Source organism: Rhinoderma darwinii, unplaced genomic scaffold (assembly GCF_050947455.1).
Source record: "Rhinoderma darwinii isolate aRhiDar2 unplaced genomic scaffold, aRhiDar2.hap1 Scaffold_70, whole genome shotgun sequence".
In the NCBI taxonomy this organism is placed as follows: domain Eukaryota; kingdom Metazoa; phylum Chordata; class Amphibia; order Anura; family Rhinodermatidae; genus Rhinoderma; species Rhinoderma darwinii.
Genome location: NW_027464260.1, coordinates 280968 through 297500, shown reverse-complemented (window position 1 = coordinate 297500; position 16533 = coordinate 280968). Strand labels below are relative to the sequence as shown.

General features: G+C 38.7%; 3 protein-coding genes across 7 annotated transcripts in view; 2 read left to right on the top strand and 1 right to left on the bottom strand.

The window, feature by feature from the left end:
* The window catches only part of LOC142728935 (uncharacterized), a 500634-nt gene that overhangs the window by 292631 nt on the left and 191470 nt on the right, over positions 1–16533 (bottom strand). The window lies entirely within an intron of this gene.
* On the top strand, positions 1138–3222 carry LOC142728934 (uncharacterized). The gene is made up of 4 exons (XM_075849173.1): positions 1138–1392; positions 1900–2166; positions 2249–2590; positions 2679–3222. The coding sequence occupies exons 1-4, from the start codon at positions 1373–1375 to the stop codon at positions 3130–3132; spliced, it is 1083 nt and encodes a 360-aa protein (XP_075705288.1). The 5' UTR covers positions 1138–1372; the 3' UTR covers positions 3133–3222.
* On the top strand, positions 4199–10071 carry LOC142728933 (uncharacterized). The gene is made up of 16 exons (XM_075849172.1): positions 4199–4273; positions 4383–4491; positions 4572–4796; positions 4894–5085; positions 5177–5254; positions 6861–6893; positions 7008–7286; positions 7401–7511; positions 7603–7939; positions 8022–8323; positions 8444–8651; positions 8742–8861; positions 8953–9086; positions 9179–9409; positions 9504–9733; positions 9826–10071. The coding sequence occupies exons 2-16, from the start codon at positions 4391–4393 to the stop codon at positions 9942–9944; spliced, it is 2700 nt and encodes an 899-aa protein (XP_075705287.1). The 5' UTR covers positions 4199–4273; positions 4383–4390; the 3' UTR covers positions 9945–10071.

Below are 16533 nucleotides of genomic sequence, written 5' to 3'. Positions count from 1 at the left end.
AACGTTTAGGTACACTGTAAGAATAGGCCGAAACCAACTTTACATATAATACAACATAACAACTTTATTAATACAGAACACAAAATTAAAGTGTAGCTAAATGTTTGACAAACTTCTGACATGTCACAGTGACATGTCAGAAGTTTGGATTGGTGGGGGTCCGAGCACTGAGATCCCCACCAATCGCTAAAACAAAACAGCTGAAGCACTCGTGTGAACGCTCAGCAGCTTTGTTCTAGCGATTGGTGGGGGTCTCAGTGTTCAGACCCCCACCAATCCAAACTTCTGACATGTCACTTTGACATGTCAGAAGTTTGCCAAACATTTAGCTACACTTTAAAGTTAAGCATAGGCATAAACCATATTTACATATTATACAATATAACAACATTATTATTACAATAATTATTGTAATAACAATAAATTAATAAGGGAATTCCTCCATGTTTATTGGGCAAAAGAGGGGTACCCTTTTAGAAAAGACGACAGAGTCAGGTGTCATATTGTTCGGCTCTGCAAGGTGAACGAATGGACGCCTAGCTCGCGTCCATCGGGCACACGGTTCTGTTTCAAATCCGTGTCATGATCCGGCCATTATACGGTATGGTGCAGCTATGGGGGCATCACAGTGTATGGTGCAGCTATGGGGGTATTAAATTGTATGGGACAGCTATGGGGGGCATTATACTGTATGGTGCAACTGTGGGAGCATTAGACTGTATGGTGCAGCTATGGGGGCACCATATTAAAATGTACATACTCTAATATATTTTAACACTATGCCACATACCTATCTAGTTTCTATAAAAACAGTAGCAAAAAACGTGTTGTAAAGGTCAGCTTAGAAACGATAATAAATATTACATTTAATAGGTGTATATGAAATAGGTATAGTGTATATGAAATAGAAATGATAGTAAATATCACATTTAATAAATGTAAATGTCCTATTATATTCAAACTATTGTATTATCAGGTTTTCAGCATGAGTCTGTAGTTTTATCTCTGTTATTCTCCTCAGCCACTAAAAAGGCAGATAAGCTTTTGTGCATCATTCAAACTCTCCTATCACAGGCTCTGTTTGTTGTTTGTGTAAGAGGATCTTCTTACAAAGCATCAACCTCACACTATATATAAAACAGTTTAAAACACTGAGGCATTTTCAGTCAGTTTGGAAGTTTTCTTGAAAGCTATTGACTGATCTCCTTCTTGGATTGCATTATTTTTTTGCTATTCACCTTATTCAATACTACACTTGAGACATTGTACCTGGATACCTACATCATCTGCCTTTTGGATACGGCTTCTAAAAGATTTATTGGTTTTTTTACTCAAATATACATCTTTAGGACAACAAGTTCTAGTTACAGGAATGGAGTCTGCAGCCAAATTGTAAGTAAATATGTTTATTAACGTATATTTATGTCCATCATTAATGTTCAGTTCAGGCAAATTGTATAGTGAAATCATGGTGAGCCATGGGCTAGGGAAGAGGTGTCATTTTATTTTCAGTAGGCCATAGTGTACAAGCCCAGGCATTGTTCAGGTAGTTGAGTTACAAGCATGTAATCTGCAGCAAAAGTATAAGTTCATGTGTTTATTGACCTCTAGGATATACCCTAAAATACATAGCCATTTTTGTATAAAATACATGTTGTAGACTGCCTATAACATAGAGAGGTTACTATGAGAAGCAATGTGGTAGCGTAGAGGCCTCATGTTTCAGTAGGGCGTGGTATTAAAACCCAGGCATTGTTCAGGTAGCCTGCCTGAAACAAATCAGTATGCATGTAGTGGGACATCTTGTGACTATTTTTGAGATTGCAGTTTGGGTATATTTCAAACTAAGCTATATTACTTAGGACATTTTTAAATCCAAAACCTCATGTCTTTCAACAGGCAAAACAGAACTCCTATGACATGCCCAGTATGTTACCGTACACAGACATTATTCTCTACATATCTGAGGAGAAAGTGTATGAGGTTCAGCAGCGATGAGGAGATAAAAGCCACTGTGGCATTGGCCAGGAAAACCCTGGTGAAAATTGCATCTAAGGGCACTGCAATCAGTTACCAAGAGATCATCTCCCTTGGCTCATTGGAAAACGTTGTCCCCTTCCTCGAGGACAGGGACTTTTTGATCATTAACAAACCAACTGTGGCCAGGTATGTGTCACCCCTGTCTGCTTATGTCTCATAGCTCTCCAGTGTTTACACTTATACTCACGTTGCTTTTTATATTTTACAGCAATGTACAATATGGAAGACCATCAACCTCTGCATCAACTGTCCTTACTGTGCCACATCACACAGCGGCTGTAGAGGATATTGCAGCCATACCAGTCCCTGATGAGGAAATGGAGGTCATACTGATCCCTGCAGATCCTGAGGAAGAAGTTACAGACACACTATTCCTTGCACAGCCTGAAGACCCGAGGGAAGACCAACACAATGAAGAAGGCAGAAGAGCACATGAAGATGACAGCGCAGAGGAGGAAAGTGATAGAGACTTTCAGCTTCAACTAGAGTCTGAGGAAGAATCCAATCGAGAAAGCGGAACTACAGGAAACTTTGATGACAGGACACAGAGGTCAGTGTACATAGATACTCCTTACGTATTCTCTGTGGCTGTCAAATGTGTCAAATCTGATGTCTTGCACTTTTCTCCAAAATTACAGAATACTACAGACAAAATGGACGGTGGTCACAAGACAGAAGATGAAGGCTGCTGGACTATACAAGCGACATTCATTGGACGAACCAATACTGAAGGGCTTTGCCGACTATTTGCAGCACACATTGGATGTGCCCAACTACAAGCAGGAGGTTGAAAATTTGGCAAGGTTCCTTTATTACATGAACCCGCAGCGTCCCAATCTGGTCTTTGTCAGCAACATTGAGAAGGTTAACTCCTTTTTTACAAAGCTGCGTGACCTGAAGCTTGCAAACCAGACTGTCTTTAATTACCTAAAACATATCCGGAGGTTCATGACGTATCAGCTGAGAGCGACCAATCTCTCTGCACAAAGACCAAGGCTGTTTAAGTCCTGCAACTTCTTTATGGATGTTACAGAGGACATTCAAAAGAGGCTATCTAAGGGAATTTCAAGAGAAGTTGTCAGCAAACGGTGAGTTATGAACTCAAATGTATCCTTAGACAAAGTATGAAACCTCAAATAGGTATATATTTATTTTAGATATTGCTACTACTCTTTATTACTTGTGTATATACAATAAAATCATTTCTCTTTACTTTGTGTTTAGATACAAGTCATTGACAAATTCTATGGAAACACCCCAGGAATGTCAGAGGCTTTTAGTTGTGGCAAAGCCAACCTTCCTGAAATGCCTCAAAGCTGCAAAAGACAGACACATGAAGCGAGACACTCAACTTGAAATTATTTATTATCTTGAGGCCCTGCTTATTTTGAGGCATCTGCAACGGCCAGGTGTTGTCAGACATATGACTGTAAGTAGCTTTCTCCTCTGTTTTTCTGCGTCATTTTGTTTTCCTACCCTGTTATGGTTATGCTGTGGGGTGCTTTTTAGAGAAGTGTCTGGAGGCCTTATGGCTGCAGTTAAATACTTTTAATAGTGTAGGGGAGCCCTGAAGGCCGATAATGGTGTGAAGCCTGCATAAGGTTAATGTTAGCTTATTAAAATCGGATATTTGTCTGCAAGAACAGAGTGAATAATCTATGTAAAAACCTTACACCTGGCTAGAGACAGAAATTATGCTGAAACAAAAGAGTGGCATATGTATAGAAAAAAAAATCACAAGTGGCTTGGCGTAGTGTTGGGCTAACACAATACAGTGGCAAGTACATTGACAAATCTCACACATAGCTGGCTCAGGTATTGGGCTGTAACAATACAGTGTCATGCACATTAAAAATATGTCACACCTGGCTGGAGCCAGATGCAGCTAACAATATAAATTTGTCAACTCTACTTGGTTAATCCCTTAATCCCTAGCTCCATGGCAGGGAGCAGCTTCTGTTGACATATTCCCATAATCCAATCTATTCTCCCAAAACCAGTAGCTACTGACATGGTATGATGTGAACTTAGAATTGATAGGAAAATTATATTCAGTAAATAATTTGCTTTCCTGTCCCTCATACTTTTTCCTTTTGACTCATAGGTTTCAGAGTGGAATGAGAGGATCACTCACAGATATTTGGGTTTAGACCTGGTAGTTGTTGGGGTCAAGTTACACAAGACCTCTACACACCAAGTGGCAACCTATGTGCTAACAAAGGAGGAAGAAATGGTAAGTTTCTATAAGGCTCCTACTTACTTTATGGAGTTGTAAAGATGCTTTTCAATAATCTCTTTATTTGTATCCCTCCCCTCGTGGTTTAATGTCTACTTTGAGACAGTAAGACCAATGTTGCTAAAGAACAACATGCCAACAGAAGTATTTTTCCTCTCTACATCTGGAAAGGAAATTTATAATGTTTCCAATGACATCCTGCGGTACCACACAAAGTAAGTTTCTTAAAAGTCACCTGTCTTTATTCAATTCTAAGTGCTGTGTATGTATTATGTTTTTCTATTTTCCTTTCTAGATATAAACTACCCAACATCACCAGTCAGCTTGTCAGGAGGATTTGCGAAACTTGCACTCTCCCTAATTTTTCTGACTCTGAAAAGTGTCTGTTTGCCAAATATTTGGCACACACCAACATGACAGCGGAAAGAAACTATCGTGAGAAGACACTGACGGACATATGCCATGGTTATATGCTGGTAATGCAAGCCGGTGGTGAGCAGCCCCAAGCCAGCACTTCAAGGTAATTTATTGTGGGAGGGAAATAATATATACTGTATAATATTACATGATTTGTTTTAGAAGTTTAATGCTTTATTTTTTCTATGTCTACCCTATAGACAAGAGAACATTCAGGAAGGAGGCCAGGGAATCCAAAGAGAAGACATCCCATCCCACGAAGAAGCCCAGGAACAAGATTACAGTGCCAAAGAGGACTGGAGTGAATCAACTGACCGAGGAGAAGAAGAAAGCTTGGCTGATCATGATGATGATGATGATGATGATGATGATGATGATGATTGGACTTCAAGGTAGATAAACTCTCAGTTTTATTATCAATGTCCTCAGTTTAGTTGTGTTAGACTTATCAATTGATATACTAATGTTTGGTTATTTTTTCAGAGCACAAGTACCATCCTCATTGTTCATCCGAACACGGTCCAGGGCACAGAGGCAGAGAGGGGAAGGGAGCTCCTCTGGGTAATAATAAAATACATTTATTGACCTTACTTTGTAAACTAATATGCTTATTAAACTGTATGTCTCACATTTTGTTTTAACATCAGTATTTATTTTCTTCTTTTATCAAAGGGCTGAAGTGATGTCGAGGGATACATCACTATCGGCAATCAAAAGAGTCCCTGTTGTTCTGCTCAGGCGCATCGATAGTTAATTTCCTTTAGACATATATATATACATACATATAAATACATACATATACTTAGAGGCTACTTAAACATATGCATTGAAATTGCCATAAGAAATATATATATATATATATATATATATATATATATATATATATATATATTATCAATAACTAAATAAATTATTATATTAAAAATTAACTCAACTTTAGAGAATACTAAAACAAAAGTGTGGTATGTGTATTGAAATATTTCACACGTGGCTGAAACATGTGTTTGGCTGAAACAATACAGTGGCAATTATGACTGTCCCCTGGCCGGAGCCAGCTTAGTCTAACAATATAAATGTGTCACCTCCACTCTGCCAGTATCGACACCTTGGCATGGACTAATATATTTTAACACTATTCCACATTCTAATCTGGTTTCTATGCAAGCAGTATCTAGAAACATGTTGTAAAGGTCAGTTTAGAAACGATAGTAAATATTACATTTAATAGATGTATATGAAATAGGTACACATTTTTAAAATAAAGTGATTTATTCAATCAATGCAGAGATGTGACTTTTGTGTCCAGCCTTAGGACTGTTCTCAAGCTTGCCACATCTCTTCATTAATTGAATAAATCATTTTACTTTGCTTATATTGGTGTGCAGCATAATTTATTTTCAATATACTACATGTCCATGGATCAGGATTACTTCTGTGCACAGGTTACTATAGTGGGATTTGGTATAGAGTGATATATATATATATATATATATATATATATATATATATATATATATATAATAAGTACATATACATATGTATTGACATATACATATGTATTGTATGAGATGACAAAAGCCCTGGAAACTAAAGTATGTGAGCCAGCGGTCAAAGAAAAAAAACAAAAAATGTCCACACAAAAGGTGAGAAATGTTTTGCCTGCAAGCTTTATACATGTTGTGGAAATATATTTTTCTTGCATGTGATAATAATATATATTGTTTTGTATATGTATTTATTGTATATAAATACATGTACTTAGAGGCATATGCATTCAAATTGACATAAGAAATATATATACATTTAGCATTGGATGCTTACATTAGCTTGTGTTTGTAAGGGGTTTTTGCTAACTTGCACACATTTTCCTCTAGGTGTTAGCCACACCCCCTAAACCTAGTTTTCACACCTTACAAAAATGTAAATGTTTCCCAACTTTCTGTTTAAAAGGAGCAATACTGAGTCCAGTCTCTCACAACACTTTGAACAATTTACTGAAGCTCAGCTCTCTCTACTAGACTGATCTACACGGATTCTTCTGCTGTCTAGCTACTGGACTGATCTGAAAGGATTCACTCCATTTACTACCTCTGTTTGCACCTTTTTGCCTTTTACTTCTTGAGCTTTTTTAAAAGCTTTATTAATTGTTTTATCTTATATTCTACAGGTCTATCTCAAGCCTAAAAATGCCATCCAAAGCGTAAGTATCTTTGTCTGTCTCATTCTTAGTTTACTAACAGTCCTAATGATATGCATCAATCCTCTACAATGTTATTAATATAACTCTAATCTTTATTTATTTTTTCTTAAACAGGCAAAACAGGACCCCAATGACATGCCCCATCTGTTACAAGACAGAGTTGATGCTGGGTACCCACCTGCACAGAAAATGCATGAAGCACAGCAGCGATGAGGCTATAAAGGCTACCCTTGCTATTGCTAGGAAAAACTTGACAAATGTAGCATCTAAAGGCCTTGCAATTCACTACCATGAGGTTTCTCAGCTGGTATGTGCTGGAAAATGCATGGACAACCTCCTCGAGTTCCTCAGTGGCCGTGGTTTCACAATCCTCAACACCCCTCCTGTGCCAAGGTAAGTACTATTACAATAACTAGAGTATTGGTCTCATATAAAAAAAAATGCATTTGTATTATATTTTTGTATGCATTTTTCTAATATCATTCATTTTGTCTTTCCACTTTTAAGGTCTGATACAGTCAGAAATGATAATTCCGAAGTTGAGATGACAAAAGCCCTGGAAACTAAAGTATGTGAGCCAGTGGTCAAAGAAAAAAACAAAAAATGTCCACACAAAAGGTGAGAAATGTTTTGCCTGCAAGCTTTATACATGTTGTGGAAATATATTTTTCTTGCATGTGATAATAATATATATTGTTTTGTTTAATAGCTGTCAACAGTCAGATGATGTCATAATGGAGGAGGAGGAAGATGAAGAAGAAGAAGAAGAATCAGAAGAAGTCACGACAAGCGACTCTGACAAGGAAAATGACGAAGGCACTATGGAAGATAAGGATGAACGGCCAGAGGATGCGGAAAAAGAAGAGAACAATGCGAGGGACCAGGAAACACTGGCTGACGAGCCCAAGATATCCTGGAACAACCCATTGAGGAAGAAAATGTCAGAAGCTGGATTCTACAAGAGGCATTCTCTGAACTCTGAGTTGATCGCTGGTTTTGTCAACCACCTTAGAACAGGCTTAGGCGTCGTCAGATACAAACAGGAGGTAAGCACCAAATCATCATGTAAGTAACATAGATCTATGTAAGATTCTGTTCCTTTTAATTAATCCCATTTCATCATTATAGGCAGAGAACGTTGCTCGCTTCCTGTATTTTATAGACAGCAAGAAGCCATCTCTGAAATTTGTCGACGACATTGAGGAGACACACAAGTACTTTGACAAGCTGCTGGCAATCGGAAACACTCATCAAACCGTCTTCAATTATCATAAGAATGTGAAGCGTTTCGTCTCTTATCTGAAAAATGTCAAATGTCAAAAGCACAAAGACAGAAAGACCTACAAAGCAGTCAAAAATTACTTGTCTGCTCTTTCTGTTAGTCAAAAGAGGCTACACAAAGGAATTTCCAAGGAGATTGTTGCAAAGAAGTAAGTCTAAGAAAAGTTTTATGAGGTCTTAGAATAGATTGACAAAAACACAATTTAATATGTATTAATTATTTCTTCTGCCTTTTCATTTGTTAAACTGCTTTTATTTTCTTTCAATAGACATAAGCGCATATTTCAGACCGTTTTAAAGCCTGACGATTTGAGAACGTTGTTGAAAGTTGCTGGACCCACTTTCCAAATGGTGTTGAGGATGGCTGAAAATGGCGATACACTCCTTGATAGCGAAAAATTAACAATCATTAATTATTTGGAGTCCATCATTGTCTTAAAAAAAATGCAACGACCTGGTGTGGTCCAAAATATGACAGTAAGTAACCTTTGTTTTTTTTTTGTTTTTTTTAATGCTGTCTTTGAACATTTGTGCAGTGCTTGTTTTCACAATTTATTTATCTTGTAGGTCAATGAATGGAAAGAAAGAGTAGCAGGAAAAGAGAGCAGCGTGGTAATATCTTTCCTGGAACACAAGACTGCAACACAACAAGCAGCAACATTGATTCTAGATAAAGAAGAGGAAAAGGTATGAATCTTACAGTATAATGTAATCTACGGCACCTCTCATCTATCATTCTTTCGTTCATCAATCTCACGACTATGTATTTTTTTCCCAGTGGTTTGAAATATATCACAACTTAGTGAGGCCTACGCTTTTGAAGACGAACAAAACTATTGCCAACTTCTTTATCTCCACCTCCGGAGAAAGGCTATACAATGTTTCAAATGATGTAGCAAGATTTCATACAAGGTAAGTTCTTATTAGTGACAGTTAGATTTCCACTCTACATGCCAACGTTATAAACTATTCTTTTAATAATAATAATTTCTTCTATTGTATAGATTTGGATTAAAGCCAGTGAGCAGCCAGGTGGTCAGGAGAATGTCAGAGACCTTTGTGTCCTCAAATTGCAGAAATCCCAATGAGACACAAATATTCTCAAAATTATTGGCGCATTCAAACATCACTGCAGAGCGGGTCTACTGGGAGAAGACCATAGACAACATGATAAAGGCATCATTGTTGCCGGACAGAATTCAACGGGAATTGGAAGAGCAGGCTTCCACCTCAAAGTAAGTACCAGAGCAATAATATGTTCATATTCTTGACCCTTGGTTTTGCTCTTTTCTATTATCTCTTTCACTAAAATAATTGTGTCTTTTGCAGAGCTGCGATGGAAGATATTCTAATAATGGGTACAGCACAAGACAATATACCTCCTGCAATCTGCTCTAAGGAGGTAGAATTTGAAAGATTTACAGGCAAGTATCCCCTCACTGTGGAGAAGGATCCACCAGCGCTTAAAAGATGCAATGCAGAGTCCACAATCCATGGACAACATCTGTACGATCGGTGGAGGAAACTGCAGAACAGAATGCGAGTGGACTACATAATAGGTAAGAATGATGTTCATTCTTTTTTTGTTCTCTCTATCACAATACAATATTAATACTAATTATTAATCATCTATATGACCGTTTAATCATAGGATTGCTTCAGGACCACCGGCCGGAAGAAGACGAAATAAAGAGGGCTATAGGACATCAGCTCTGGGGAAAAAACCGTCCAAGAGTAAAAGACATTTTGGACCAATGGAAGAAGAAATAAGAAGCTTATAAATTATGGACTTTTGATGGACATTAAAATGCACAGGGAACAAAAGCACTTTTATTTGTTGGGTTCTGGGATGTTTGGATGTATTCAATAAATTGATATATATTTTTTTATTTAATGAGCTACGCTGTTTCCGTGACTCCAATAGTAGTGAATGGCAGTTACAGAAGCAGCGTAGTATGTCTCATTATTAGTTTACTAACGGTCCTAACGATATGCATTAATCTTCTTCAATGTTATTAATGTAACTGTAATCCTTATTCATTTTTTCTTAAGCAGGCAAACCAGGACGCCAATGACCTGCCCCATCTGCTATAAGACAGAGTTGATGCTGGGAACCTGCACAAAAAATGCATGAAGCACAGCAGCGATGAGGATATAAAGGCTACCCTTGCTATTGCTAGGAACAACTTGGCAAATGTAGCATCTAAAGGCCTTGCAATTCACTATCATGATGTTTCTGAGCTGATATGTGCTGGAAAATGCATGGAAAACCTCCTTGGGTTCCTCAGTGGTCGTGGGTTCACAATCCTCAACTCTGTCTTATAGCAGAGGTCATTGGGGTCCTGGTTTGCCTGTTTAAGAAAAAATAAATAAAGATTAGAGTTATATTCATAAAATTGTAGAGGATTAATGAATACAATTAGGACCGTTAGTAAAGTAAGCATGAGATACTAATTATTAATAATCTATGATCTTTCAATCATAGGATTGCTTCAAAACCACCGGCCGGAAGAAGACAAAATAAAGAGGACTTTAGGACATCAGCTCTGGGGAAAAAAGGTCCCAGAGCAAAATACATTTTAGACCAATGGAAGAAGAAATAAGAATCTTAAAAACATGGACTTTTAATGGACATTAAAATGCACAGAGAACAAAAGCACTTTTATTTGTTGGGTTCTGGGATGTTTGGATGTATTCAATAAATGTATATATTTTTTAATCTTCATAAAAACTGTGTGTTGCGGCTGAGCGAGATGTTTTGCGATCATGAAAAACGTTATATGTTCGTGAGTTATGTAAACAGCGTAACTCGCTGAGATTTTCATTAGAACTAAATTGTAAGCGTGTAAAAATAGCCGTCGCTCACAAGGCTTTTGTGGTCCAAGCGCGCGTCACAGAACCCTGAATATTTTTAGGCTAGGTGAGAGTGTCAAGGGCTACATGTCTAACAAATATTAGTTATATGCAACAGTTAGTTTTTAAGATATTAATTTTTTTCCTAAACATAAATTGAAGCCGTGTGCAGAAACAGGCGTCGCTAACGAGGATTTTCCTCGCTAACTGCGCGATGTACCATCAAGAGTCTTGGCGTACATACTCAGGAGATGGTGACGTATAATAGCTTCGGGGCTCATAACTCTACATTGAGCGGTTATGGAAAAAAATTGGAAAACCTATCCATATTAAGCTCCTATTATGGAAATTCAGCCATGTTTATGGGGCAAAAGAGGAGTCCCCTTTCAGAAAAGACAACCGAGTCAGGTGTCGTATTGTTCGGCTTTGCAAGGCGAACGAATGGACGCCTCGGTTGATTCTATCAGACCCGCGGTTCGTTGCTGGTTGTGAAATGCTCTGGGACAGCATTATGGAAAATTATTATTTATACCCATTTTAGTGAAAAAGGCCTAAATTTTTGACCCGCTGCGCGGGCTACATCTGTCCTGCTGGCCTGAGTTTTTATATGGTAGGTCAGAGTGTCAAAGGCTAGATGTGTATGAAAAATTAGGCCTTTTGCACTACTATTATCTATAATATTGTTCATTTATTAGAATTAAATAGTAAATTACGCACTCTGTGCGTTAAACAGGAGCAGCAAAATAGGCTTTTGGGGCCTAAAACTGCGATGCAGACCCTTGAAATTTTTTAGGGTAGGTCATAGTGTTAACTGCTACAGGTGTGAGAAGTTTGATGGCTTTGCGGCGGTTCGCTTTTAAGATACTATTTTTTTTATTAGAACTACATTGTAAACGTGTGTAAAAATAGCCGTCGCTCACAAGGCTTTTGTGGTCCAAGCGCACGTCACAGAACCCTGATTTTTTTTAGGCTAGGTCAGAGTGTCAAGGGCTACACGTCTAACAAATATTAGTTATATGCAACAGCTAGTTTTCAAGATATTAATTTTTTTATAAAAATAAATTGAAGACGTGTTTAGAAACAGGCGTCGCTAACGAGAAGTGACCTTGCTAACCGCGCGACGTATCATCACGAGTCTTGGCGTACATACTCAGGAGATGGTGACGTATAACAGCTTCGGGGCTCATAACTCTACATTGAGCGGTTACGGAAAACAATTGGAAAACCTATCCATATTAAGCTCTTAATATGGAAATTCCGCCATGTTTATGGGGCAAAAGAGGAGTCCCCTTTCAGAAAAGACGACTGAGTCAGGTGTCGTATTGTTCGGCTTTGCAAGGCGAACGAATGGACGCCTCGGTTGATTCTTCAGACCCGCGGTTCGTTGCTGGTTGTGAAATGCTCTGGGACAGCATTGTGGAAAATTATTATTTATACCCATTTTAGTGAAAAAGGCCTACATTTTTGGCCCGCTGCGCGGGCTACATCTGTCCTACTGGCCTGAGTTTTTATATGGTAGGTCAGAGTGTCAAAGGCTAGATGTGTATGAAAAATTAGTCCTTTTGCACTACTAGTATCTATAATATTGTTCATATATTAGAATTAAATCGTAAATTACGCACTCTGTGCGTTAAACAGGAGCAGCAAAAGAGGCTTTTGGGGCCTAAAACTGCGACGCAGACCCTTGAAATTTTTTAGAGTAGGTCACAGTGTCAACTGCTACAGGTGTGAGAAGATTGATGGCTTTGAGGCGGTTCGCTTTTAAGATATTATTTTTTTTATTAGAACTACATTGTAAACGTGTGTAAAAATAGCGGTCGCTCACAAGGCTTTTGTGGTCCAAGCGCGCGTCACAGAACCCTGAATTTTTTTAGGCTAGGTCAGAGTGTCAAGGGCTACATGTCTAACAAATATTAGTTATATGCAACAGCTAGTTTTCAAGATATTAATTTTTTCATAAAAATAAATTGAAGACGTGTTTAGAAACAGGCGTCGCTAACGAGAAGTGACCTTACTAACCGCGCGACGTATTATCACGAGTCTTGGCGTACATACTCAGGAGATGGTGACGTATAACAGCTTCGGGGCTCATAACTCTACATTGAGCGGTTACGGAAAAAAATTGGAAAACCTATCCATATTAAGCTCTTAATATGGAAATTCCGCCATGTTTATGGGGCAAAAGAGGTGTCCCCTTTCAGAAAAGACAACCGAGTCAGGTGTCGTATTGTTCGGCTTTGCAAGGTGAACGAATGGACGCCTCGGTTGATTCTATCAGACCCGCGGTTCGTTGCTGGTTGTGAAATGCTCTGGGACAGCATTGTGGAAAATTATTATTTATACCCATTTTAGTGAAAAAGGCCTATATTTTTGGCCCGCTGCGTAGGCTACATCTGTCCTGCTGGCCTGAGTTTTTATATGGTAGGTCAGAGTGTCAAAGGCTAGATGTGTATGAAAAATTAGGCCTTTTGCACTACTAGTATCTATAATATTGTTCATTTATTAGAATTAAATCGTAAATTACGCACTCTGTGCGTTAAACAGGAGCAGCAAAAGAGGCTTTTGGGGCCTAAAACTGCGACGCAGACCCTTGAAATTTTTTAGGGTAGGTCACAGTGTCAACTGCTACAGGTGTGAGAAGTTTGATGGCTTTGAGGGGGTTCGCTTTTAAGATATTATTTTTTTTATTAGAACTACATTGTAAACGTGTGTAAAAATAGCCGTCGCTCACAAGGCTTTTGTGGTCCAAGCGCGCGTCACAGAACCCTGAATTTTTTTAGGCTAGGTCAGAGTGTCAAGGGCTACATGTCTAACAAATATTAGTTATATGCAACAGCTAGTTTTCAAGATATTAATTTTTTCATAAAAATAAATTGAAGACGTGTTTAGAAACAGGCGTCGCTAACGAGAAGTGACCTTACTAACCGCGCGACGTATCATCACGAGTCTTGGCGTACATACTCAGGAGATGGTGACGTATAACAGCTTCGGGGCTCATAACTCTACATTGAGCGGTTACGGAAAAAAATTGGAAAACCTATCCATATTAAGCTCTTAATATGGAAATTCCGCCATGTTTATGGGGCAAAAGAGGTGTCCCCTTTCAGAAAAGACAACCGAGTCAGGTGTCGTATTGTTCGGCTTTGCAAGGTGAACGAATGGACGCCTCGGTTGATTCTATCAGACCCGCGGTTCGTTGCTGGTTGTGAAATGCTCTGGGACAGCATTGTGGAAAATTATTATTTATACCCATTTTAGTGAAAAAGGCCTACATTTTTGGCCCGCTGCGTGGGCTACATCTGTCCTGCTGGCCTGAGTTTTTATATGGTAGGTCAGAGTGTCAAAGGCTAGATGTGTATGAAAAATTAGGCCTTTTGCACTACTAGTATCTATAATATTGTTCATTTATTAGAATTAAATCGTAAATTACGCACTCTGTGCGTTAAACAGGAGCAGCAAAAGAGGCTTTTGGGGCCTAAAACTGCGACGCAGACCCTTGAAATTTTTTAGGGTAGGTCACAGTGTCAACTGCTACAGGTGTGAGAAGTTTGATGGCTTTGAGGGGGTTCGCTTTTAAGATATTATTTTTTTTATTAGAACTACATTGTAAACGTGTGTAAAAATAGCCGTCGCTCACAAGGCTTTTGTGGTCCAAGCGCGCGTCACAGAACCCTGAATTTTTTTAGGCTAGGTCAGAGTGTCAAGGGCTACATGTCTAACAAATATTAGTTATATGCAACAGCTAGTTTTCAAGATATTAATTTTTTCATAAAAATAAATTGAAGACGTGTTTAGAAACAGGCGTTGCTAACGAGAAGTGACCTTACTAACCGCGCGACGTATCATCACGAGTCTTGGCGTACATACTCAGGAGATGGTGACGTATAACAGCTTCGGGGCTCATAACTCTACATTGAGCGGTTACGGAAAAAAATTGGAAAACCTATCCATATTAAGCTCTTAATATGGAAATTCCGCCATGTTTATGGGGCAAAAGAGGTGTCCCCTTTCAGAAAAGACAACCGAGTCAGGTGTCGTATTGTTCGGCTTTGCAAGGTGAACGAATGGACGCCTCGGTTGATTCTATCAGACCCGCGGTTCGTTGCTGGTTGTGAAATGCTCTGGGACAGCATTGTGGAAAATTATTATTTATACCCATTTTAGTGAAAAAGGCCTACATTTTTGGCCCGCTGCGTGGGCTACATCTGTCCTGCTGGCCTGAGTTTTTATATGGTAGGTCAGAGTGTCAAAGGCTAGATGTGTATGAAAAATTAGGCCTTTTGCTCTACTAGTATCTATAATATTGTTCATTTATTAGAATTAAATCGTAAATTACGCACTCTGTGCGTTAAACAGGAGCAGCAAAAGAGGCTTTTGGGGCCTAAAACTGCGACGCAGACCCTTGAAATTTTTTAGGGTAGGTCACAGTGTCAACTGCTACAGGTGTGAGAAGTTTGATGGCTTTGAGGGGGTTCGCTTTTAAGATATTATTTTTTTTATTAGAACTACATTGTAAACGTGTGTAAAAATAGCCGTCGCTCACAAGGCTTTTGTGGTCCAAGCGCGCGTCACAGAACCCTGAATTTTTTTAGGCTAGGTCAGAGTGTCAAGGGCTACATGTCTAACAAATATTAGTTATATGCAACAGCTAGTTTTCAAGATATTAATTTTTTTATAAAAATAAATTGAAGACGTGTTTAGAAACAGGCGTCGCTAACGATAAGTGACCTCGCTAACCGTGCGACGTATCATCACGAGTCTTGGCGTACATACTCAGGAGATGGTGACGTATAACAGCTTCGGGGCTCATAACTCTACATTGAGCGGTTACGGAAAACAATTGGAAAACCTATCCATATTAAGCTCTTAATATGGAAATTCTGTCATGTTTATGGGGCAAAAGAGGAGTCCCCTTTCAGAAAAGACGACCGAGTCAGGTGTCGTATTGTTCGGCTTTGCAAGGCGAACGAATGGACGCCTCGGTTGATTCTATCAGACCCGCGGTTCGTTGCTGGTTGTGAAATGCTCTGGGACAGCATTGTGGAAAATTATTATTTATACCCATTTTAGTGAAAAAGGCCTACATTTTTGGCCCGCTGCGCGGGCTACATCTGTCCTGCTGGCCTAAGTTTTTATATGGTAGGTGAAAGGCTAGATGTGTATGAAAAATTAGGCCTTTTGCACTACTATTATCTATAATATTGTTCATTTATTAGAATTAAATAGTAAATTACACACTCTGTGCGTTAAACAGGAGCAGCAAAAGAGGCTTTTGAGGCCTAAAACTGCGACGCAGACCCTTGAAATTTTTTAGGGTAGGTCATAGTGTTAAGTGCTACAGGTGTGAGAAGTTTGATGGCTTTGAGGCGGTTCGCTTTTAAGATATTATTTTTTTAATTAGAACTACATTGTAAACGTGTGTAAAAATAGCCGTCGCTCACAAGGCTTTTGTGGTCCAAGCGCGCGTCACAGAACCCTGAATTTTTTTAGGCTAGGTCAGAGTGTC

Excerpts from the sequence above, each read along its gene's own strand:
- LOC142728934 (XM_075849173.1), top strand. The coding sequence starts at position 1,373 with ATGGAGTCTGCAGCCAAATT. Across the intron at positions 1,393-1,899 it reads ATGGAGTCTGCAGCCAAATT|GCAAAACAGAACTCCTATGA; the intron begins GTAAGTAAATAT and ends GTCTTTCAACAG. Across the intron at positions 2,591-2,678 it reads TTTGATGACAGGACACAGAG|AATACTACAGACAAAATGGA; the intron begins GTCAGTGTACAT and ends CCAAAATTACAG.
- LOC142728933 (XM_075849172.1), top strand. The coding sequence starts at position 4,391 with ATGTTGCTAAAGAACAACATGCCAACAGAAGTATTTTTCCTCTCTACA. Across the intron at positions 4,797-4,893 it reads CCCCAAGCCAGCACTTCAAG|ACAAGAGAACATTCAGGAAG; the intron begins GTAATTTATTGT and ends TCTACCCTATAG. Across the intron at positions 8,862-8,952 it reads TAGATAAAGAAGAGGAAAAG|TGGTTTGAAATATATCACAA; the intron begins GTATGAATCTTA and ends TTTTTTTCCCAG.